We start from the raw sequence: 25,479 nt of genomic DNA, 5'->3' as shown, positions 1-25,479 counted from the left end.
GCCGGGCTCGGAAAAGGTGGCGGCCGCGTCTGTTGCTATTGGTGCAGGCGCGGGGCGGGGCGGGGCGAGGGGCGGGGCGCCCTGCGTCTCCGGGTAAACTTTTCCCGCCCGCCCTTCAAAAGGCTGCGCTTGTGTGTAGTTACCGAAATCTTAATTGAGCTCAACCTAGAAAGGGAAGTAGGACCGACAGATTGCGAATTTTCTGGCACATGGCCTGGAAGTGCCCTTCTTCTTTTTTTTTTTTTTTAATTTATTTATTAATGAGAGACCGAGAGAGAGGCAGGCTCCATGCAGGGACTCGATCCCTAGTCTCCAGGGTCACGCCCTGGGCTGAAAGCAGACGCTTAACCAACTGAGCCACCCAGGCTGCCCTGGAAGCGCCCTGTTTTTGCATTTAAAGGGGACACTTGAAAAAGCCAAAGCACCTTGTTTTTGAATACACGGTATTGCTGTTTAACTGCGATCTTCTCTAAGCCTCTTTGCTTCTGTGAGGTTGGGAGCTGGATGGTGCTCTCCAAGGCGCCTTTCAGATTTTAAATTCCTTGCATCTGTTCTGCACCCGGCTAGGATGATTTATGAACTCCTGAACACGCAAGGCGAGATTTTACTTAGAAAAGTAAAACAGGGCAGCCCGAGTGGCTCAGCGGATTAGCGCCGCCTTCAGCCTAGGGCATGACCCTGGAGACCTGGGATCGAGTCCCACGTCGGGCTCCATGCATGGGGCCTGCATCTCCCTCTGCCTCTCTCTCTGTCTCTCTAATAAATAAATAAAATCTTAAAAAAAAACAAAAAAAAAAAGTAAAGTAAAACATTATCCACTTCAACTCTTAATGTTCATGTTCAGAACTGTACACCATCATGTGAAGTTCACAAATAGAGCCACTATCCCCTGAGCAGTTTTAGCCCCGACGCGGCATACCTCATTATTGATTTTACTAAATATTTTCCATTGATGAGTACAGCAAAGCTTTTTTTTTTTTTTTCAGGGCTGATTGTCCAGTAAAACGTTCATGACAGTGAAAAGTTCGTTCTTATCGGTCATGTAACTGTTACATATATACAAATGCTTAAAAAAAAAAAAAAAAAAAAAAAACACTGGGACTGGATTCAGCTCTTCCTGATGGATCATGACCTCTGGCAAGTCCGGTGACTTCCCTACTCTGGGCTTGTCTTCCCTTCCACTTAAATAAAAAAGGGGGGTGCGCATGTGGAGTTGGGGGAAGGAAATTAATTTTGAGGGTCTTTCCAGCACTTATCTGGGATGCTAGCTAACCTTACTAGCGTGTCATAACAAGAAAAATAATTGCACACAGAAGTTAGGCTTCTCATGAAAACTATTTTAATTAAATTGCATCAGTGTCAGATGTAGCCACCTTTATAAGACATGCAAAAGGAAAAACACAAAATCTCAAGAGGATTATATTACATTCTCAAATTGACCCTTTTAACAGAACTATTCAGGTGAACCTGCCATCTCTTATCTTCTAATCTGTTCTAATCTAAATTTGAAATCTTGTCGGATAGTGAATTTTTGGATAGAAAGATCCCTTATTGAGGTAGGCGCCTGGGTGGCTCAGTCCGTTAAGCATCTGCCTTCGGCTCAGGTCCTGATCCCAGAGTCCCAGGCTCCAGCCCTCATTCCCTGCTTAGTGGGAAGTCCGCTTCTCCCTCTGAACCCTCCTCCCTCTCATCCTCTCTTTCTCTCCCTCTAATAATAAAATATTTTTAAAAATCCCTTATTTCATATTATTTAAATGGGAAAAAAATTCGTCCAGCCCAACTAAAAATGCCAATTTCCCCAAATATTAAATACTTGACTACCTATAAAATAATAAAGCAAGGGTTTCCTCATAACTTAAAGCAGAGGCCAACACTTTTTCCATAAAAGGACACATAGTAAATATTATAGATTTTGTGGATTATACAGAATCTATCATATTTAACTCTGCCATTGATGCATAAAAGATGCCATAGAGGACACATAAACACATGGTTTGGCTGTGTTCCAGTGAAACTTAATTTACAAAAATAGACATCAGGATAGATTTGGCCCACAGGACATAGTGTGCAGACCTCTGATATAAAGCATTTAAAATATCAAGTACTTCATAAATATTTAAACTCATAATGGTACATTTGTGTGTAGGATTCAAGATACAATATTGATAGAATTCTGTTTTCCTTCCTCATGGGAACAAATATATACTGTGATGTAAAAATAGCAAACAATGAAATAGTAGTTTAAAGATACTTGATAAATATAAATAAAGTTTAGCAAAATAAAAAAGCAATTTAAAAAATAGTTTGGTTGTGTAATTATTTTCATTGGGTTTATCCTCCACTCTGAGTTGCATGTGTTCTTTCCAACATGTTTTGATTTTCTTTTGCGGTTTTAACAAACTTAGTGGTTTACAACAAGTGTTTTACTTGTTCGTGATTCTGTGGTGAGAAATTCAGGCAGGGTTCAGCTGGGTGGGGTTTTATCTCCATGCATGTGGAAATAGCTGGTGTCTCTCATCAAGCTGCAACTAGATTATTGCTGAGGCTGGAATATTCAAGATTATATGTTTGGTGACATGGTGGGCTCAACTAGAAGGCTAAGACTTCTTGCATCCTATCCATGTAGCTCTGCATGTGGCCAGCTTGAGCTTTTTTTTTTTTTTTAAATCATCCCAAGAGTGAGTGTCCCAGGTAGCAAAGGAAGAAACTGCATATCTAAAGCCACACAAGTGCATCACTTCTGCTGCATTTTTCTATCTAAAATATATCAGACGGCCAGCCCAAATACGAGGGAAAAAAGTAAAAGATTCCACCTCTTGATGGGACAGTGTCAAAGTCACATTGAGTCTATGGAAACAGTTTACCCCACAAGGCATTAAGGTATGTGCCATTTCCTGATCATCAGGTTCTGTCAATACAGTATCATAAATGTAGACAAAAGTGAATGTCCCACAAGGTGATGAAATGATCATGGTCCCTGCACATGGTAGTATGACAGAGAACTAAAGACCTAACATAGCCCTTATGGAAAGCATAGTTCTTTGTATTTTCTGAAACAGTCTTTTGTGAATATTTTCTCCCATTTTGTATCTGGCCTATTCATTTTCTTTCTTTTTTTTTTTTTTAAGATTTTATTTATTTATTCATGATAGACACAAAGAGAGAGAGAGAGAGAGGCAGAGACACAGGCAGAGGGAGAAGCAGGCTCCATGCAGGGAGCCCGACGCGGGACTCGATACTGGGGTCTCCAGGATCACGCCCTGAGCCAAAGGCGGCGCTAAACCACTGAGCCACCCAGGGATCCCTGGCCTATTCATTTTCTTAAAGATACTTTTTGGTGAGCAGAAATTTTATATTTTGATACAATCTAATAGATCAACATTTTTCCTTTTATAGTTTTGTGAATACATTGTATTTTTTCTAGATGTTTTAGGAGTCTAAGCTTTTATATTTAAAGGTATGACCCATCTTTTTTTATTTTATTTATTTATTTATTTATTTTTTGACCCATCTTTTTTTAAAGATTATTTATTTATTAGAGAGAGAGAGTGGGAGAGAGCATGAGCAGGAGGAGAAGCAGGAGAAGCAGACTCCCTGCTGAGCAGAGAGTCCTATGCAGGGCTCCATCCTACCACTCCAATATCATGACCTGAGTCAAAGGAAGACCCTTAACTGACTGAGCCACCTAGAGCCACCCTGTATGATCCATCTTGTATTCATTTTTTTATAAGGAATGAAGCAGGTATCAAGGTTTACTTCATTTTATATAGATTTCCAGTTGTTCTACCATCATTTATTTGAAAGACTTTCACATTGAATTAATTTATTACTTTTACTGAAAATGATTAGACCTTTCATATGCGAGTCTACTTATGGACCTTCCATTCTGTTTTAATAATGGATAATCTAAACAGATGCCAGCATTATATTCTGTTAATTACTGTAGTTTTATCTAAGTCTTATAATTAGGTAGACTCCATTTACTGTAAAGGTGGTTGTCAACAGGGTCACAGGGTAAGTCAAAGACTGAGCAAAGTCTTGGGGAACAGAAAGGCATCATTTTTCCTAGAGAGAAAATGAGTGTCTTAGTTTAGGCTCCTATGACTAAAGTACCATTAACAGGGTGGCTTAAACAGCATAAAGGTATTGCTCACAGTTCTGGAGTCAAAGAAGTCCAAGATCAAGACAAGCTCTCTCATGTCTCTTCTTACAAGGACACTAATCCCATAATGAGGGCTCCACCTTCATGACCTAATTATCCCCACAGGTCTCACCCTCAAATACCATCACAACCGAGATTAGGGTTTTAAAATATGAATTTGGGGAGAACATAAACATTTAGTCTGTAGGAGTGGGCGACATGTTACCTATTGTTGAAAGAAGTCCTTACCAGAAACCACTGAGACAGGCAACTGCTCCAGTTCTGCATTAACTCACTAAACCATTGTAGGTTGGGCTGGACATAAGTGTGGGGTGAGGTTGAAATGGGTTGTTATAACAACAGTGGTTAACAGCAAAAGCTTTGGAACCATACCAACCTGTATTCATGTTTTCTAGCTACAAGTCTTGGGCAAGTTACTTCTCTAAGCTGTGTTTTTCTTAAAAAAAAAACAAAGAAAACAAAAAAAAAAACTAAACTAAAGAATAATTCTACCTGTCTGATACGATTGTTGTGATGATTAAGGTCATAATTGTACAACACATAGCTCTGATTAAATCCTAAGTGTCCTATAGGTGGAAAGTATTAGTAAACAATAGTTGTTTTAAGGTGTAAATCACATGATATAAAATCAAAAATGATTATTTCTCACTTAAGACTTTTTTTTTTAGGGAAGTTTTAGGTTCACACCTAAACTGAGGGGAAGATTCAAAGACATGCCATATAGTTCTGGTCCACACACATACATAGTCTCCCCCACTATCAACATCTCCCACAAAACAGAACTTTTGTTACAATTGATGAAGCTGATTTGACACATCATTATCACCCAGAGTCCATACTTTATATTAGGGTTCACTCTTGGTGTTGCATATTCTATGACTTTGGACAAGGGCATAATGACATTGTATTCACTATTACAGCATCATAAAGAGTATTTTCACTGCCCTAAAAATTCTCTGTGCTCTGCCTTTTCATCTCTCCCTTTCCCCAAAACCTTTGCAACCACTGATTTTTTTTACTGTCTCTATAGTTTTGCCTTTGCCAGCATGTCATATAATTGAAATCATACAGTATGTGTCGTTTTCAGGTTGGTTTCTTTTACTTGGTAGCATGCATCCATGTTTTCCATGGCTTGCTATCTCATTTCCATAGTATTCCATTGTCTAGATGTACCATAGTTTATTTATCCACTCACCTACCAAAAAACATCTCACTTGCTTCCAGGTTTAGGCAATTTAAGGCTGCTATAAACATCTGCATGGATGTTTTATGTGGACATATGTTTTCAATTCCTTTAGGTAAATACCAAGGAGTGGGATTGCTGGAGCTGATTTTCTGTTTTCATCCAGATATTTTCCACAGAATTTGAGGCTTCGGACATGAGCCTTAAAAAAAAAATAGTAGCATATGTGAATCTACTTTTCCTTCTAAACTATAAATGATTCCAGTAATTACCACAACCTGCAAAAATCTAGAATGTTTGACCAGTTAAATAAACACTGTCAAATTCAACCCAAGTTGTAGCATATGTTCAGTATTTACTCTCAATAGAATAATTTCGTGTATGGAACATTTAATATATAGACAATTTTTAAATAAAAAATTTGTTTTAATATCATGCAGAAAATAACATTGCTTACCCTTATGTTGTAGGATAAGTATCCTATCTTATGAACACCATCATTTCTTTGACTGACCAAAGGAAAAATGATGCATGAGTATGAAATTTCCTTTTTAAAATATATTATTGTTTGGCTCTGATTACATAGTAAAGACTTTAAACATAAGCAATTTAGTCTCATGGCATAAAGATGTGTGGTCATAGAGAGGATAGACACTTTTATTATTCTTGTATTGTTTGAAAATCTATTATAACTACAAGCTTATTTGAAAGTTAGTTAACTATTTAAAGAACACCCAATTGCACAGCAAGGGAAACCATCAGTAACCAAAAAATGCAACCTAGTGAATGGGAAAAGTTATTTGTAAATGGTATAGTCAATAAGAGGTTAACATCCAAAATATACAAAGACACAATTCAACACCAAAAGCCAAACAACCTGATTTAAAAATGGGCAGAGCTGAATAAACATTTTACAAAGAAGATACACAGCTGGCCAATAGACACATGAAGAGATGCTCAACATCACTAATCATCAGGGAAGTGCACCGTGAAATATCACTTCATATCTCTCAGAATGGGTACTATCAAAAATATAAGAAATAGGTGTTGTAAAGGATGTGGAGAAAAGGGAACCCTCATACACTGCTGGTGGGAATGTAAATTGGTGCAACCACTGTGTAAAACAGTATGGTTGTTTCTCAAAAAATTAATAATGGAAATACCATATGGAACTACCATATGGTAGTAATTCTTCTACTGGGCATTTACCCAGAGAAAATGAAAACACCAATCAAAAAGATACATGCATCTCTATGTTTATTGCAGAATTATTTGCAATAGCCAAGATACGGAAGCAACACAAGTGTTTGTCAATAGATGGGTGGACATAGTGCTACACACACACACACATACACACACACAGGAATAGTAAACAGCCATAAAAAAATAATTAGATCTTGCCATTGGTGACAACATAGCTGGACCTAGAGAATATTATCCTAAGTGAAATAAGTCAGAGAAGACAAATACCGTAGCATTTCATTTATATGTGAAATCTAAAAAACAAAACAAATAAACAAAGGAAAAAACAGACTCCCAGAGAGCAAAGGAGTGGTTACCTGAGAGGTGGTGAGTGGCAGGAAGGGTGAAAAAGACAGAGGAGATTAAGTTCAAACTTCCAGTTATAAAATGAATAAATCATAGGGATTAATAGTACAGCATAGGGAATATAGGCAATAGTATTGTAATAATGGTATGGTGACAGATGGTGACTACACTTATGAACATTGGGTAACATATAGAATTGTCAAATCAATATGTTGTACACCTGAAAATAATGTAACACTGTATGTGTTATATTTCAATAATACAGCCATAAATAATGGTGGTTATATTTCTATTTTTTAAATAGAAAAAACCCCACAAAAATATAAAGAACACTCTGAAAATGATAAATGTCAATTATGAAGAAAAATATTATAAGAAAACAGAATGTGATCCTTAGAGAAACAGAAGATTAATAATGCAGAGATACAATATGAAATTGGGATATTAGCACATTAGGGTCTAGTATATACTTCGAGAAAAACTTAAAGCTAAAGGATGAGCTTTGTTTCTTTCTTTTTTTTTTAAAGGATTTATTTATTTATTTATTTATTTGAGAGAGCACAAGTAGGAGGGGCAGAGAAAGAGGGAGAGAGAGAATCCCAAGCATATTCCATGCTGTGCATGGAGCTGGACATGGGACTTGAACCCAAGACCCTGAGATCATGTCCTGAGCAGAAACCAAGAGTCAGATTCTTAACCAAATGAGCCACCCAGGTGCCCCTGCTGTTTGATTTTTTGAAAATTATTTTCTTTTAGGGGTGCCCGGGTGGTTCAATTGGTTGAGCAGCTGATTCTTGATATTGGCTCAGGTTATGATCTCAGAGTTGTGGGACTAAGCCCCACCTTGGGCTCTGTGCTCAGCTTGGAGTCTGCTGCTTCAGGCTCTCTCTCCCTCTCCTTCCAGCTTGCATACACACTCTCTCTCTCTCCCTCTCTCTCTCCCTCTCTCTCAAATAAATAAATACAATCTTAAAAAAAATATTTCTTTTAGGTTTGTTTACTTTGGATGGCCTTTTTTCAATGGGCCTTTGTTCCCTAGTTTATTGAAGTTCAGCATGACCCTTCTGTATGGAAGAGTAAGTTGCTTGGTCAAAATTCTACCTAGAATATTAAAATTATATTAATTTTTTTCATCAAAATATCACACAGTTTATATATTAAACCATTATATATATGTTTCCAAATATTGATTGGCACTTTTTAGAAATTATGAATGCTATCTTTTGAAGTGCCTTTATCAGTTGTAACAGTCTGGGCTGCAAGTAATACCGAACTAATGATGGCTTACGATACATCTCACTTCACATATTAAGATGTCTGGAGTTAGGCATTTGCCAAGTTGGCAAAGCTGTCACCAGTGCCATCAGGGACACAGGCTCTTTCTACCTTTCAGCTTTATTAACTTTCACTTTTTGGCTGCCCTCCTCACCTAAAGGCCATAGAGATTCCTTCAGCTTCTGGCACCCTAATAGGAAAAAAGGGTGGGATTTTCCTAGATATGTTTGTTGTTGTTTTTTTCCAGGGAGGAAAATGCCATCTGTAAACAATGTCAACATCACCATCTCTATCTCCTCCACCTCCCTCCTGCTAGCAGACTAATCCTTAGGTTCTTGGCTTGAGTCGGGTCACAGAGTTGTGCCCCAATATGAAGGAGGCTTGGAAGAATGAGAATCAGATATTTTTACCTCTGTCACAGAAGACAGGATCTTCCAGCAAGAAAGGGAAGGAGGCAAACCACTAGCTACGCAACTAAAAGTGTCTAAGCAGGTGCCACACACACTAAAGAAAGGCCATAAATTAATACAGTTAATTAATAATTTTACATTTTTTAAACTCTTACTGTGATCTGAATCCAATTTTAATCACATGTACTACTTAAATTTTACACCAATTTTACAAATGCAGAAAGTGAGACATGGAGATATTAAATAACTTACCTAAGGCCACACAGTTAGTAAAAGGCAGAGCTGGGATTTCAATCTAGTTAGTCTAACATCAAAGCCAAAAAGTTAACCATTTACTTACTGCTTATACATGATCATTATAGTACAAGCTTAAAGGTGAATGCCAAAAAAAAAAAAAGTGTATAATTGAAAACAGAAGTGGTAGAAAATTTTATTCTTTGACTCTGGGATTTTTACTATTTTGGCTTTACCCCCTGCTTAGTAAGTAATTCACAGTGTGACTCATTGCTATAACCTATATTATAACTCACCAAGTGGAGATAAAACATGTATATGACATAATGACATTTAGGATAAATTATGACACTAAAAAATTCATTCTTTTATTCTTCTTTGAAAAAGATAAAATGCTTACCAACAGTTTTTCTTTTTTTTCTTTTAAAGATTATTTATTTATTTATTCATAGAGACATACACACACAGAGAGAGAGAGAGAGAGAGAGAGAGAGAGGCAGAGGAAGAAGCAGGCTCCATGCAGGGAGCCCAACATGGGACTCGATCCAGAGTCTCCAGGATCACGCCCTGGACTGCAGGCGGCGCAAAACCGCTGCGCCACCAGGGCTGCCCCCAACAGTTTCTTTTAAAAAAATTGTCAGTTGCTTATAACCATTGCTTTTAAAATATTCTTTAAATTTTTATACTATGAACATCTGATCTTAGCTAAAATGTATCATCCATTGTATATTTTTAGTTCTTTAAATGATTGTATTTTTAGTAACCAATTATGCCATTATATTAAAGAATTGATTGATTTTTCCTTTTCCCTAGTTATGTGACTCTAAAGAGACCCTACTCAAAAAAAGGAAAAATATTACTTTCTAATAGAGAAAAAAAATTAAAACATCTACGTAGTAAAAGGCATATAGCATCTAATCATTTCTTTAAAAGTTGCTCCCTATTCTTTTTGGAGGAGAATAGATAAAGGCAGAAGACAAAGTATTCAAATGGGAGACTTAATTTGTAAGTAATAAGGAAAACGGAAGGACATCAAAGATGGTCTCAGTTTAAGCAGAGCATTTACTGGGATTTTCTAGCAAGCCACAGCCAAAATTCTTGATACAAATATGCAGGTTATTTAAGAAAACAGGGATCAAAGTAGGGTGCTAGGCACTTGGGGATACGGGAAGAACCCTGAGACCTTAGCTATGCCCATTTAATTAAAGGGAAAAAAACTTAATAACTTTAGGGAATAGAAATGACATGTCGTAAGAAAAAGAATGGGAGAATAAATATTTTAACTTCTAATTTAGAGAAGAAATAGAAATGAGCTGAAGCGGCTTTTGAAGTCATCCGGGAAGATGAGTGACTAAGCCAGAAGAATCTTTAAAAACCCTGGTTGGCCAGGATCCCTCCTGGGGAGAACACTTTGTAACTGTCTGAGGTTGGAGGGGAGCCCTTCTAATATTCCCATGTTGCCTAGTTTCTGAGTTGTGCTGAGGACCTTGAGGAGCAGAGAGAGCACTGGCTCTGTATGGGGCCAGGCAGGGATTTTATTTTGTTGGTGGTAGTTAGTTGGTTGCTTTCACTGTTGAAAGTAAGGAGAGGGAAAGGAGGAGAGATTACGATCCCTCAGGATAGAAAGGCACTGAAACCCCTGGCAGGTGTGGGGGGTGGGGCTGGGGACCTCCACATTTGTGAAAAATTATTTCAAGAATGCTGATCCCTGGGGCACCTGGGTGGCTCAGGCAGTTAAGCAATCTGCCTTTAGCTCAGGTCATGATCCCAGGGTCCTGGGACCGAGGCCCTCCTAGGGCTCTCTGCTCAGCAGGGAGTCTGCTTCTCCTTCTCCTTCTATACTCTCTGTCTGTCTCTCTCTCCTGCACTGTCTCTCTCTCAAGTAAATAAATAAATAAATAAATAAATCTTTTAAAAAATAAACATCTTGCTTTATTTTTTGGTAACACAAATCCTTCTCTGGTTCCACCTACGAACTCTTCAATTAAGTCGAAATTGCTCACAAATAAGATACGTACCTGTTTCTTTGGAAAACTCATAACGCTGTAGTTGGAACATGCAGCAAAGCATAGGTGCAGCCCGTGTGGAACGAGGACACAGGAATTTTAAGAAATCAAGTGTGCAGGCAGGTGCCAAAATCTAGGAAGGGGACCTGTCTCCCACAGGTCATGGAGTTGACATAGATAAAAACCAGCCGTACGTATGGCTCTGAGGGGGTCCCAGCTGACAACAAGAGATAACTAATAATACATGTAGCTACTGTTTATGGAGCACCTGTGGACAAAGCATCAAGACCACAGCCTTATGTTGTAAACCTGGGCTATATTTTTTGTATCATTTGACTACAGATAACTTCAGATTATTTTCATGTCATTGCTTCTCATTTTATCTCTTAGCATTATACTTGGTATTTCTTGGCAGGCAAAGTATTCCTTGAGTCTTCTCTCAATAAGCTTACAAGCTGAAAGGCTTTGTATTTCACTTTAACAGCAAAAAATATTCAGTGGAGAGGAGAAAGGAAATGACTAGAAAGCTGAAGGAAGGCTAAAGGGAACAACCAAGAGTGTTTGAGCTCTGTATTCTGATGCTGTTTCTTTACAAAGAATATTTAAACAATGCTGTCACCATAAAAATACATAATTAACACACTGTTTTAAATATCCGTAAAGACTACATAGGCTGTCTCTGTCGCGTAAGAGCTGTAATCACAAAGTAAATCCCTGGATATTCCCCAGGAGACTACTCCAAGTGCGGACCAAGGACCAGCAGCCTCAGCATCACCTGGGAACTTGGTATACATGCCGAATGTTGGCCTCACCTTGACCTACAGGGTTGGAATCAAATTTGAAAAGATGATTCTTAGGTACACTAAAGTTTGAAAAGGACTACTCTAAATAGCTTTTGGTGTACTCTGGGAGAGAGGTCTGTACAGGTCAACTCTTTGCTAGGAGCTTTGCCTGGAGATTCAGAGCCCCAGGTACTTGCCCTCTGAGAACAGAAGGGGGAGCCCTAATCCCCCAAATGCCACATCTTTCAACTGGTTGCAGCTATCCTGTTCTTTGCAGGCCTGGCGGGGTGAAATGGGACTATTAGAAACAGCACAAGGAGAGGAAGGAAAACTGAAAGACCTGCAGCCCCTTGCTGGGATTCGGGGCAGCAAGGGAATCTGGCAATACCTTAGAGCTTCCCAGATGGACAGAATCAGAGCAGAAAGAAAACAGGATGGGAGACTAGGGAAGAACTATGTAGTCTTTGTGCTTCTGCTTTTATTTATCATTCTCTGAGTCTCCCTGATAATTTTTCATCCCTTTAAAAAAATTTCCACTACATGTCTGCTTTCTGCTTTTGTTCTTCCCTGGAAAATAATGATAATAATAATGATAATATTTTACATCCACATGATGCTATATACTATCTGGTACATAATAGATATAAGAGTATTCCATAGAACACAATTTTATACGTGTTTTACAAGTGAGAAATAGTCTATACCTTTTCTCCCATATTCTTTATTAGGTTATCTTAAAAAGTAGCTCTTGTTTTCCATTCATTTTTGCAAATTTTAGAGGTTTTTTTTTTTTTTTTTTTTTTCATGCACAGAGTCATCTGCAGAGTTCCTGGCATAGTGAGGATGGGGAGGAGGCTTAATAGCAAAAGTCTGGGGGGTGAAAGACTGCATAGGAAGAATTTTAAAAAGTGTAAGAGCTTCATGCTCTGACATGGTGATGACTCAACAAAACACAAATGATTTCCCGGGCTCTATCTGAATCATCCACTTCACTCATTTGCTTTGAAAATGAATATAAGTTTGAAGACAATGGGAAAAGGGAGGCATGAAATGTACAATCTGAGTCCCTGGCAAACTGTGTTTTATTCAAATTCTTAGTCTTTATAATTTGTTTCACTTCCATTTTGATTTATTTCATAAATATTGCAAAACCAAAGTGATCCATAAGCTTTGTAGCCATGCCACAGAGTGAACTTTCCTGTTCTAAATGAGATTGCTAAAGAGTTCAAACAGAAGTTTGAGAAGAAATAATTCAAAACTTCCTTGGACTCCTCAAGATGTCAGATCACCTGACTGCTCTGACACTAACTGCATATTTTACTCACTTTGACTGTGGTCTCTACCTGCAGACTGCATGAAAATAAAAAGGCCTTCTGGGGCCAAAAAGAATTTCAAATTCAGACAAAGAACAAAAGATGTGCTTTAGATTCTTCAGTTACTGAAACTGAATAACTTATTTTCTTGAAAGCAAATAGAAAACAGAGCAGATTCCTAGAATTTCTTCAACTTGAAATAAATGCCTGAACATTGTATTCCCATTTTTCTTCACTTTAGGTATATTTCATTTTTGGATGTCATAAAATCCATAGACTTGTGCAGTGTGTATTTTTTGAATGAAAGGATAAATTGTGGGGGTTTTTTGTTGACAAAGTCACACTTTTATCAGAAGTGGACACTCCACTCAGGAATGACTTTAAAGTCATTTAGCCAAGTCAGACTTTAAGAGCTTTTTACTTTTGTCTCCTGTGGGGTCAGCCTGGTCAGAGAGCAGAAGGCAGTAAGAAGAGATCTTTAGCTGGCCTGGCCCCAGGCCTACTTGCTCAGCAAAACAGAAGTGGGAAAAAAGGCTTTCAGGAGTGAATATGATACCCCAGACATGATCAGAGAATGAGTCTGTGACCAGAGTCTTGTAGGGACAGATGATGAAAGTGGATGCCAGGCAAGTGGCCAGACCTGGGGATTGGATTCTAAAACCAAGGAAGAAGAAAGCAGGTAGACAGGAATGGATGTCCTATCTGGCCTCTCAACCTAGGAGGAGCAAAACATACTCCTGATGTACTTCTTCAGGTGAAATTGGACAAGAGTGTTCACATATGGCTGCTCTTTATAGAGCCACGTACAATCCCTAGCCAACATTCCACTCCACATGCTACCGGAGGCATTGCAACTGTTGTTAAGAACAAGTGGAGAGAGGCCTTACATGCAAGCCCTCAAGAGCCCCTCAGCCGAAGAACAACTCACACAAATGTGCACGATGGCAAGAAGAAATTCTTCTCCGACTGTCAGTGGAGAGCTACTCTCAGTATGACTTACAGGCTTAGTTTTTGAACATATTGTTTTACTGATGCCATAATGTTTTTCTTAATAGCACACGAGATTGGCATAAGAAAGTAAACTGCCAAGAAAAGTTGAAAGTGAAGTTCATTGTTCTGCTCAATGAGTCACAGTTACAAGCAAAGCCTTCAGAGTCACCACACCTCTGGGCTAGCACTCTGTAACACAGTGAGAGCCAGGGGCTAAAAACCCATGGCTGAGAACCAGTCTGGAAAGACAAGACAGCTAAGCTGACCCCTGAGCTGTGGAGTGAGCACCTGTGGCAGCCTTGTGGCTACCAGAGACATTCCATTCTCCTACACACCCTCGGGGGAGTACCAGTTCCCCAGTGCCTTCTGACAAGACTGAGCAAGAAGAAAACTGCTTTAGAACAGAAGAGATACATTTTAAAAGATACTTTTAAAGTTGGGGGGGTGCATTTTCATACTATAATCCAGGGATCTTCTGTAATCTAGCTTTTATTTCCTTCTCCTGATTTCATTCACTCAACAAGTATTTACTGAGAGTTTCCTGAGCTAGGTGCTAAGGAGGTAGTGATAAAAACAGACAGAGTTAAGGCACCTGGGTGGCTCAGTGGTTAAGCATCTGCCTTGGGCTCAGGGCATGATCCCGGGGTGCTGGGATCAAGTCCCACATTGGGCTCCCTGGGCTCCTTGTGGAGAGCTTGCTCTCCTTCTGCCTATGTCCCCAGCCTTTCTCTGTGTCTCTCATGAATGAATAAAAAAATAAAATCTTTAAAACAAAACAGACAGGGTAAGGCCTCTTCTCTCATGTGCCCTTCACTAGAAGCAGAAAACCAATTACACAAAATGAATGTGCCACCGTAACCATGATCACACTTCAAAGGAGAGGTATCTGATGCTCTGAAAGCATGGAAGAGGGGATTTGACCTAATTAGAAAGCTCAACTCAGGCTTCCAGGCCAGAACTTGAATTTGAAGGAAAAGCAAGTAAAAAAGCCAGAGAAGAGGTTCCACACAGAGGGACAGCAAGAGAAAAATTTCTTCGATATCCCTCAATGTTGCAGCTCTTACCACTTTATTTCCAGTTCCCTGAGAATGCGAGACAAGGTGATATGGTGAAAAAGAAAGGAATTGGGAGCCAGTGGGCCTCATTCTAGCACTATGACAATGCTCGTACAGCCTTGAATGAGTTTATTTAGATTTTCTGAGCCTTAGTTTTGTCAACCATAAAACAAGTATGATAAAACCCATCACAGGCCTGGGTGGCTCAGCGGTTTAGCGCCTGCCTTCAGCCCAGGGCCTGATCCGGGAGACCCAGGATCAAGTCCCACATCAGGCTCCCTGCATGGAGCCTGCTTCTCCCTCTGCCTGTGTCTCTGTCTGTCTCTCGGTTTGTCTCTCATGAATAAATAAGTAAAATCTTAAAAAAAAAAAACCATCACACAATAAAAGTTAGTTCCTTCATCCATTGGCTAATTTTTGATCTTTCTGAGCCTCAGCGTCTTCACTGAAAAATAGAAGTAAGAATTATGCCTGCATCAGAGTTGATATTTAAATGGTTCATTTGCAAACTCTAAAGAATTAGGTAGTTACCAGGTACTATTAATCAGTTGTAAAATATCTGTGGTGCCTACTATGTACCAGACCTGTGATAGGTCCTTGAAAAATGGAAGGTAGACTGAAGCACAGCCTTGCCCTTAGGAGAGAGTTGCTGAAAGAGAAATTTATTCTTTCCCCTGGTCCAGGGAGAAAAGGCAGTGAGGGCAGAGGAAAAGGCCTCCGTGGTCTGCACAGGCATCTAAGTTCCTGGCACTTGGCCCTCCCTGGGGGACATCTGATACCTTCCCCTCTGCCATCAGCTGAGAGTTTGCCCAGACGACCTGACCCAGGGACAGGCCTGCAGGATGGATTTCCAAATATTCCAAATAAGCACACAGGGAATCTTACAACAAACAAAAAATGACTTGAGTGCAGTAGAAAAGTTGTTAGGCCAACCGATGAGGAAGAGGTTGTCACGAATGAGAAGGGTCACGACAGATTTCTGTGTTTTGCTGAAAGTGGAGTGAATAATCCAGATTCTCCGATTTTCAGCCCAGCCAGCCAGGCCTCTCTGCCTTTCTCTTTTGAGCTCCTTTTGTCTTATTTCCCTCTTCCTTCTGAGAAGATATACTGAATAAGGAGTAATTTCTTGCCTAACCATGATTCAAAAGGAAGCTCAGCCACAGAACAGGCAAGTGTGGGGTTGCCTAGAAAAAAAGGACATGTAGAGGCAGGTCTCAGAGAGATCCACCCAGGTTTTGCAAAAAAAGACACCTCCTTCACCACAAGTTCTAAGACCTTCCAAGTTCAGGAAGAAAGTATCAGCTTCCCCATTGATAACCAGGTGCAATGTACCCAGCAGGACCAGTGTGAATGAACTGGAGGCTTCTCTACAACATGACCCATAGGGACAATGTGGATCCCGTTGGCAGCCTGAAGTTTGTGACTCTCTTGGTGGCCCTAATTCCAGAACTCTTATTCCTGGGAGCTGGAGTGAAGCTTCAGGACAATGGGTATGATGGATTACTCATTGCAATCAATCCTCAGGTATCTGAAGATCAGAACCTCATCCCAAACATTAAGGTAAGTGACAAGTGTGAAGTCAATACCATTATCCTATTAGGACAGGACTGTATAGCCTTCTTTAAAGAGCTAACACCTTTGCCTGGTCTATATTTGAATAGTAAAGATGCCAGCATTTCTAGTAAGCACCAAAATTATAATTATGGCCAAGCCAGTTTGTTCACTTAATTCTGCACAGTCTTGGCTCATAGTGTTGATTTAGCCCTCCTTGATTTATTCTTGTTGGTGACTACTGCTTTTAGCTTTTTTGTTTTCCTAACATGACTATTTTTGGGGTAGCAGCTTAAAAATCTGGTCTTTGTGGCAATAAAGACCAGATGTTTGACTGATGAATAAGCATGATTGTACTTATCAAAATCAAGTTGTTGGATTCCATCCTGAGGCTGAAAATTCTGACAGAAAGAGAGTCTGGATGGAGTGCTGAAGAGCAAAATTCTTTTCACCTGAATGTTCTATAAAGTAATTGATTATTTTCACCTTAATGTGGTGCAGGAGGATCAGAACCCCATTACTCAAGAACCACTTGTTGGTATTGCTTTTAATAAATCAGTATTGTCATAGGTGTGGTCTCAAACATACTCACAGGAGTGACAGGAAAGAGATTTATTTGATAAAAGCTTAAAAGTCTTTCACAAACCTGGGAAAAATTATAAAGGCAAGCCCAGACTCACTGTTAGTGTCCTAAAATCTCTTCCAGTTAACTATTTGAGGCTTATTTTGCTCCTAAGGTTTCCCAAAGTCCATCTCTAAAAGAAATGGGCTCCTTGAAAATATTTTCATTATCCTTTACTGTTACTTACTCAAGTATCACCAGGAAATCAAAAAACATAAAAGATCTACAAGCACCAAGATAAGCTTTTTTTTATTTGGTTATAGGAAATGATAACCGAAGCTTCTTTTTACCTATTCAATGCTACCAAGAGAAGAGTGTTTTTCAGAAATATAAAGATTTTAATACCTGCTACATGGAAAGCTAATAATTACAGCAAAGTAAAACAAGAATTATATGAAAAGGTAAGAATTCAGGATTTTCCTAAATGAGCTTAATTCTGGAGAAAAACAACCAATATAAACTCAGTTCAAACTTTAAAAGTGAGGACTTAGGCAAAAACAAGTCATTGATGTTAACATATAACTAATATTGGGAAGGTTGTTATTCACAAGATACATGGAAATAAAATGAGTACAAATTATGGAACAAAAAATACGCAAATGCCATTGCCCAAGTGGCCTCTCAGAAGACCTCCTCACTCTGTAACTTACAGTGTCCTTTCTGAAATTTTTGCTTAAAGACCCAAAGCTGGTTTTATCCTGTTGAGTATGAGCTGTGCGGGGAACAATTCCAATTATGACTACCTTCTTTTCCCATCCTGTCAGGGGCAGTAGACCTGCATGTCCAGGCAGAAACATGCTATAAAATATGGCTGACTTTTCCTGCCAGGGTGTAAATTAGAATTTCACATGAGCCCAAGTCCAGGACACTGTTTTTGAGGAGTATGGTGATAAGAAGGAAGGCAGAAAGGGGGACACTAAGGGGAGGGGTTAGTTTTTCTTTTCCAACCAAAAAATAACTAAGGACTCTTGTAAGCTGCAGATCATAGTTAAGCATCCACGTCTGCGTGGTATACACAAATGTCAAATACATTTGGCAAATGACTGAAGTCACTGTGAACAAGAACCTGGGCAGCTAGCAGAAGGGGCAGGTGCAGACACATTGAGCACTTAGCTTAGGACTTCAGCAGTGGAGTGGATTCTAGACCTGTAAACCACAGCTCAAACAGAAGGGCTGGGACATATGGTACAGTTTCCCCTTTTCCTCATTTGTGTCATTGGGTATGAAATTTTTTAAGATTATTTTAATTCTTAGCTTTCCGTTGAAGTCCCTCTCTCAGTAATTGAATGGTACAGCAATCTGGATAGCACCCCAGTGTCCTGAAGAAGTTAAAGAGGCTCTTCAAACATTTGATTTATCGCCAGATGAAAGCATGTAGCAATGCTCGGCCATGGAGCTAGGAAAGAGAGGAACTGAGATAAATTGGGAAGATAGTGTTTTGTTTTTGTTTTTAAAATTTGTTTCAGAAAGCGAGAGAGAGCATACAAGCAGAGGGAGGGGCAGAGAGAGAATCTCAAGCCAACTCCCCGTTGAGCATGGAGCCAGGATACAGGGCTCAACTAGGGTCTCCACACGGGGCCTCAATCTCAGACCCTGAGATCATGACCTGAGCCGAAATCAAGAGTCAGATGTTTAATGGACTGAGCTACCCAGGTGCCCCTAGAGAGCCAGCATCTTTTAAAGCTTCCACTAAACACCAGGCATTTTACATATATTGTCTAGTTCTCACACACCTTAAAATTAGTTGCTATTACAAACTATTACCGTATGTTAGGAAACGGAAGCTCGAATAAAGTAAGGATTTTGTCCCAAACAGTAAATTACTGAGCCATGATTTTGATCCATGTCTATTTGCTTCCTAAACCCATGCTCTTTCTGCCAAGCTATGCCATCTCTAGCTATCTATATAGATGGTATTAATCAATTTGATCTTCTGTGAAATAACGAAGTATTGGAGATAATTAGTATCAAAACCAGGTCATACTCCTGATCCTAATGGAGGAGTAGGAAATAAATAATTAAAATAAAAATGATAATATTATTGAACTGAAAGATTAAAGGAAAGAATAAACATTGAGTGCTGTTTATATATCTGTTGGATACCGATTCCTTTAGCCTCATAATATCAATTAAGCAAACAGTGAATGATCCTTATATACAGAGGCCACTGTAGAGGACAAAAAGAGAAGCAAGGTGGTTCTTGTCTGTGTGAATCCATAGTCAAATGCAGATAGGAAACAGGGGAGGGTTGGGAGAGTTAGAAAAAGTAGGTAAGAGCTAGTTTACTATAGTCTATAGTAGAATGGAACCCCAACCTCTTGAGTATTCCATCCCCAGCAGAGCACTCCTTCCTTTTAGCTTCAGAACAAATTTCTAGATGTAGGAATGAGGTTTTGTCCATGTGAAAACTATCCAAGGGCATGACATTTGTAGCCCTTTTGTAAGTGCTACCTTGCAAAGCCCCTGGCTTGAGTTCTTAACTTTCTAAAATAAATGTTAATTATTATAAAAATAATTCACGCTCATTGCAAAAACAAATCAAACACCATAGTAATAATGGAAAACAAAAATGAAAATACTACTCTCCTCTACTCCATGGTGTGCATGCACACACACATAAAACATTACACATATGGTACAGATAGTGCAAGTGTGATGTATATTTATAGGATCATATTAGATCTATAGCTCTAAAATCAACTTTGTTTAGGGGCGCCTGGGTGGCTCAGTCCCTTAAGCATCTGCCTAGGCTCAGGTGGTACTCTTGGGGTCCTGGGATTGAGCCCTGTGTCAGGCTCCCTGCTTAGGAGGGAGTCTGCTTCTCCCTCTTCCCTTCCTCCACTCGTGCTTGCTCTCTCTCTCTCAAATAAATAAAATCTTTAAATAAAATAAAATAATTTCTGTTTAAAAAAAAGTTAACCACATACTTCTAAGGGCAAGTCTTGAGACAACATGTTATGTTTCTTCCTAAAAATAAAAGAAACAATGTTGTATATAAAATTGTATTCTCTAGATGGTTATTTGAATAGATATTTTCTTTAGGTTTGGACTGAAACTACTGTTTTATCACTAATAATTGAAATGGCCAGGGTACAAGATGAAATAGAACTTCATTCCAATGATTGTTTGGTGATCTATTTGATAATGGAAATGAAAGGATAAGGCTTAAAACAAACATGTCTTATTGTCCTGTACTGATGAAGTAAGCAACAGAACGCTGCTCACAACAGACTGTAATACTTTACGGTACAGTCTGAGTGACATTCATTGCTCTTAACATTCATCCAAATATTTTTACTATATTTTATAGTGTTTTATAATGTCAGAATTTTACAGTGTTAACTTTTGAGAAGGTTTTAATCTGGAAAATGAGAAGATCAAATGGAAATAATAAAACTCCACGGAAAGTTGCTAAGCTTTTAAAATATTGATGTTTCTGAAAGTGCCAAATAATTTTATTGATATTTAGTTGTGCATGCATTTTAAACTCCATGTATAAGATACACATTTTAAAAAAATCTGTTATTAAATTAGAATACAATTCCTACAGTAAAATGCACAGATCTTAAGAGTACAGTTCAAATTGTTTTAACAAATGTATATGTTTATGTCACCAACATCACAGTTGAGATATAGAGTATTATTAAGCATTTCTCTTAATTCAGGCAAATGTCATAGTGACTGACTGGTATGGGGCACATGGAGATGACCCATACACACTACAATACAGAGGGTGTGGAAAAGAGGGAAAATACATTCATTTCACATCTAACTTTCTACTAAACGATGACTTAACAGCTGGCTATGGACCACGAGGTAAGTGTGACCAATCCAGAAATAAACATTGGGCAATACTATTTACAATATTCTGTGCTTGGTGCTGAAAAGCAACTCAAAGAACTTGAAACCTGCAGAGGACTTACCATCTGGATGGGGAGAGACACGCTAATGTGCCCATGAAAAGGGAAGAGACAAAGTGAGCCAAAAAAAAAAAAAAAAAAAAAAAAAAAAAAGGTGGACACCAGATTAGTGGCCCAGACAGTGAGTACTATAAGAATTCAGTGAAAGGAGAGAACATTTTGCACTAAGGGTGCTCAGAAAAGGCCCACCCAGGAGAGGCTCTTCAAGTTTAATATGTTGATAAGTGGAAAGATGAGAGAGAACAGTGCAGAGTATGAATAAACAGTGGCAGCAGAGGCATCCAGAGCATATTTGAGAGATGGGAGTGGTAGCTGCTGTGATGGTGCAGAGAGACTGTGAGGAGCGAAGTAGTGGAAAAACATGCTGAAATGCACGTGGGGATGGGTGATGGGGAGCCTCAACTGCCCAAATTAGCGAGTCACCACTGAAGGCTTATGGGCACAGGAGAGAAATCAATATAAAAGTGTTTTCAGAAGATGAATCTGGCTGTAGAATAATGATAATCTGGCTCCCTCAAATCAATGAGAGGGAAAGTGAGTATCAAGAGAATAACTAGAAGTCCAAGCAGGAGACAATAGACTTGAATAAGAATAGGGGCAGTGAGATGGGGACAGGAAAAGGTGTTGAGAACAATGAGGTTTTTTTTTTAAAAAAGATTTTATTATTTATTTATTTATTTATTTATTTATTTATTTATTTATTTATTTATGAGAAAGAGTGAATGAGAAAGAAAGAGAGCACGAGCAGGGGCAGAGGGAGAAACAGACTCCCTGATGTGGGGCTCAATCCCATCATGACCTGAGCTGAAAGCAGATACTTAACTGACTGAACCACAATGAGAATTTTCTATGTGCCAGGTGCTGTGCTTTTTGTTTTTCAAATGTTACCTAATTTAATCCTAACAACTCTAAATCTTGGGAGATATTCTCCAGAGGGTAAAAAGAGAAATAGAGGTCACACTACTACAGAGTGAAAGGCAAGAGGGGAGGGGTGTGTGGCAGCATTAAGAAGCACAGCAGGTTTATGTCAGAGGTAGAAGGGACATCCACAGGTTTGGATCTAGGCAAGTTGATTGAGGGGAGCAGCCGACTGTTCTGGCGGAAAGGCTCAGCCTGTGATGGATGTGGGCGGCTGGAGTTTGGGAGAGAAGTCAGGGTCATAGATTTGGAGACTGGTGTTTAGTGGATGAATGTGAGGGAGAAACTGTACAGAGAACAGATCAACAGCTCAAAGGCTAACTATCCCATGCTTAATTTTTAGTTTTTCATATTAACATACAATAGTGCCTTTCAAATGATGTTTTCACTTTTAACTGCCATTTAAATCTACATAGATGTTGTTATCATCTATATGGATAGCAGGAACTAGGGCAACACACTGTACAAAACACTTTATAAAACACTTTTTCTTTTTTTAAGATTTCATTTTATTCGACACAGAGAGAGAAAGAGAGCACAGCAGGGGGCATGGCAGGCAGAGGGAAAGGGAGAAGCAGGCTCCCCACCGAGCAGGGAGTCCAATGTGGGAACCGATTCCGGAACACTGGGATCATGACCTGAGCCAAAGGCAGATGCTGAACAGACTGAGCCACCCAGGCACCCCTATAAAACACTTTTTATAAAAACATCTTTTTCCCAGTAACTATGGGATGCTGATAATCTCTGCCAAATAGATGACCTCACCAGCACTTCTAAATTGCATGAGTAGGCACAAACTTTCCCTTAATACCTTCAACTTATTTCCCCTCCCTTCCTTTGTCCCACGTTGCAAAACTTGCACAATAAGCTGCAGCCTCAGTCAGCTCTTCAAACACTTGCTCTCAGAACTTAAAAGAATTCAGAAAAAAAGGAAAAGTGCACTTTGGGAGAGGGGTTAATCTTGAAAGCTTTTACTAGGGAATAGTTTTGATCAGAACACTGAAGGAAATGCAAGATTTAGAGAAGTAGAGATAAAGATATAAGCGATTTGATGCTGAGGATTGGTGTTTCCCTGACCCAAGAGTTGGAGACAAAAATATAAACGTGGAGAATCAGAGATAAAATAACAGAGAAAGGATGATTTTTTAAAAAAGATTTTATTTATCTATTCATAGAGATGCAGAGAGAGAGAGAGAGGCAGAGACACAGGCAGAGGGAGAAGCAGGCTCCATGCAGAGAGCCTGACATGGGACTCGATCCAGGGTCTCCAGATCATGCCGTGGGCTGCAGGCGGCGCTAAACGGCTGCGCCACCGGGGCTGCCCAGAAAGGATGATTTGAACTGGAGAGGAGGTTTAGGATCTTTTGTACTCCCTTGTCCCTCTCTGGCTCCAGGGTTTCAATCATTGCTCTAGAAAGGAGGATAACGTACAAGAAAAAAGTAGGCATGTGTGGATAACACAGACTAAAGAAGAGCAAATCTTTGTTTACATGTTTGGCATCTTAGTCTTTTTGGGGCTGCTATAACAGAATACCATAGACTGAGTGCCTTTTACACAACAGAAATTTATTTCTCACGGTTCAGGAGGCTGGGAAGTCCAAGATTGAGGCAATGGAAGATTTGGTGTATAGTACCCACTTCCTGGTACATGGACAACCATTTAATGGCCTGTGTTCTTACATGGTGGGAAGAGGAGGGAGCTCTCTGGGATCTCTTTATAAGGGCACTAATCCTATTCATAAGGGCCTCACCTTTGTGACCTAATCACTTCCTGAAGGCTCCACTTCCTAATACCATCACATGGACCATTAGGATTTCAACATACAAATCTGGGGGGGACATAAGCATTCAGTCCACTCTACTTAGATATACTTCTTTCTCTTTCCCCAAATCTAGAAATGGTAGGCCTGTAAGAAGCTACATAGAAACGTGCTACACAGCTTCACTGGAGAAATGAGACAATGTGGGACTCATCACTAGTTTCAAATAGGGCGTGCGCCAAGTAAATCAATCACTAGTTTGCATTTACAGGACTAAATGTATTTTCAGACTGCCTCTTATATGATGGTGGGGGTAAAGCAGGAGATGGGAATAGGTCAGGAAGAGAAAAGTGGGAGGATTACACTTCAACCCTATGTAGTGAGTATATATAGTCAAGTGATATTACATCTTCACTGGTTAGCAAAGCCCACTGCTGAGATTTCAGGAACTCAAAACAAAAAATCTCTCTTCCACAGGTAGAGTATTTGTCCATGAATGGGCCCATCTCCGTTGGGGTTTGTTTGATGAATATAACGATGAGAAACCTTTCTATATAAATGGGCAAAATCAAGTTAAAGTAACAAGGTTGGTACTTTTTCTGTTTAAAATTTTTTTTTCTTTTGACTCTGACATAAAGCAGCTAATGGCAGCTAAAACCTAACTTGCAAGGAAGAAATCCTTTCATTTTACAATTTTATTTCATTTTTTAAAAGTTGATAAATGTTTATGTGGTTCAAATATGAAAACAGGGATGCCTGGGTGGGTCAGCCATTGAGCATCTGCCTTCACAGCTCAGGGCATGATCCCATGTTCCCGGGATTGAGTCCCGCATCGGGCTCCGTCATAGAGCCTGCTTCTCCCTCTGTCTCTGTCTCTGCCTCTCTCTCTGTGTCTCTCATGAATAAATAAATAAAAATCTTTAAAAAAATATACGAAAACAATATAAAAAGTTAACTCTAAGATATCTTGTTCCCACCCTTGTCTTCACCCATTTCCCTCTCATCCCCTCTAGGTAACCATTTTTTATTAGTTTCTTGTTTATTTTTTAGTATTTCTTCAAGTAAATCTAAATAAATATGAATATATATTTTCTTTTTTTTCTTAAAAATAATTGTTTAGTGTTCCACTGTGTGGATGTACCATCTCACTTGCTTTCAACTGGTCTCCTATTGTTGGACAAGTGGGTTGTTCTCAATTTTTTGTTATTACCAATAATATTATAGTCATAATGCTACATATATGTAATTTCTCAGTATGCAGGCAGATCCATATATCTATAGAATAGCTTCCAGGGATTACTGGGTCAAAATGTGCCCTCATCTATAATTTTGGTAGATAATGACCAATTATCAATTGGAAAATATTTCTCTTCTAAAGGTTGTATTGTTCTTCACTTCTATTGGAGTGTCTGAGATTGCTTATTTAGGAAAGAATCCTTTTAAATATCATTATTACATGTTCACTTTCTTCTGCTCTGATGTCCAATGGCAATGAGCTCAAAGACGCTGTGATGCAAGATACTATCAATCATGTTCCTCCTTGGGACTCCAAAAAATCATGTTGATTTCCTAGTATCTTTTTCTTTTACCCTGTTTAGTTGGTAAAACTTTTGGTAATACAGAATTCCTCATCCAGATCAAATGCTTTAATATAAAGTGGACTGCATTTCCAAATTAATGAGCTTTCTTAAGAGGGTAGTTTTTTAAATGTTTTGTGTGTATCTAGCAAGCTACAAGCCCTGTAACAAAT

At 39.0% G+C, this 25,479-nt stretch overlaps 2 protein-coding genes across 13 annotated transcripts in view; one reads left to right on the top strand and one right to left on the bottom strand.

Moving 5' to 3' along the window:
• ODF2L (outer dense fiber of sperm tails 2 like) overlaps window positions 1-25,479 on the bottom strand; it is a 120,138-nt gene that overhangs the window by 36,858 nt on the left and 57,801 nt on the right. For 5 of the 10 annotated variants that reach the window (XM_025417761.3, XM_025417769.3, XM_049111727.1 and 2 more), the window contains exon 1: window positions 1-1,086. This exon is cut by the window's left edge and continues 218 nt beyond it. The gene's annotated coding sequence lies outside the window, so the exon portion shown is untranslated. Of the gene's footprint in view, window positions 1,087-5,357; window positions 5,548-10,830; window positions 11,030-25,479 lie in introns of those variants that run through there. The other 5 variants (XM_049111725.1, XM_049111724.1, XM_049111726.1 and 2 more) reach the window with 4 other exon arrangements.
• CLCA2 (chloride channel accessory 2) overlaps window positions 16,207-25,479 on the top strand; it is a 39,531-nt gene continuing 30,258 nt past the window's right edge. Inside the window, exons 1-4 of one of the 3 annotated variants that reach the window (XM_049111718.1) lie at window positions 16,207-16,518; window positions 17,395-17,532; window positions 20,797-20,947; window positions 24,207-24,315. In XM_049111718.1, coding sequence (XP_048967675.1) covers window positions 16,309-16,518; window positions 17,395-17,532; window positions 20,797-20,947; window positions 24,207-24,315 — 608 coding nt within the window. In that variant the 5' untranslated portion in view covers window positions 16,207-16,308. The remainder of the gene's footprint in view (window positions 16,519-17,394; window positions 17,533-20,796; window positions 20,948-24,206; window positions 24,316-25,479) is intronic. The other 2 variants (XM_035717177.2, XM_025417759.3) reach the window with 2 other exon arrangements.

This window comes from Canis lupus, chromosome 6, assembly GCF_003254725.2.
Source record: "Canis lupus dingo isolate Sandy chromosome 6, ASM325472v2, whole genome shotgun sequence".
Lineage (NCBI taxonomy): Eukaryota > Metazoa > Chordata > Mammalia > Carnivora > Canidae > Canis > Canis lupus.
Note: the sequence above shows the minus strand (reverse complement) of the source record. Positions and strands in the feature narration are given on the sequence as shown.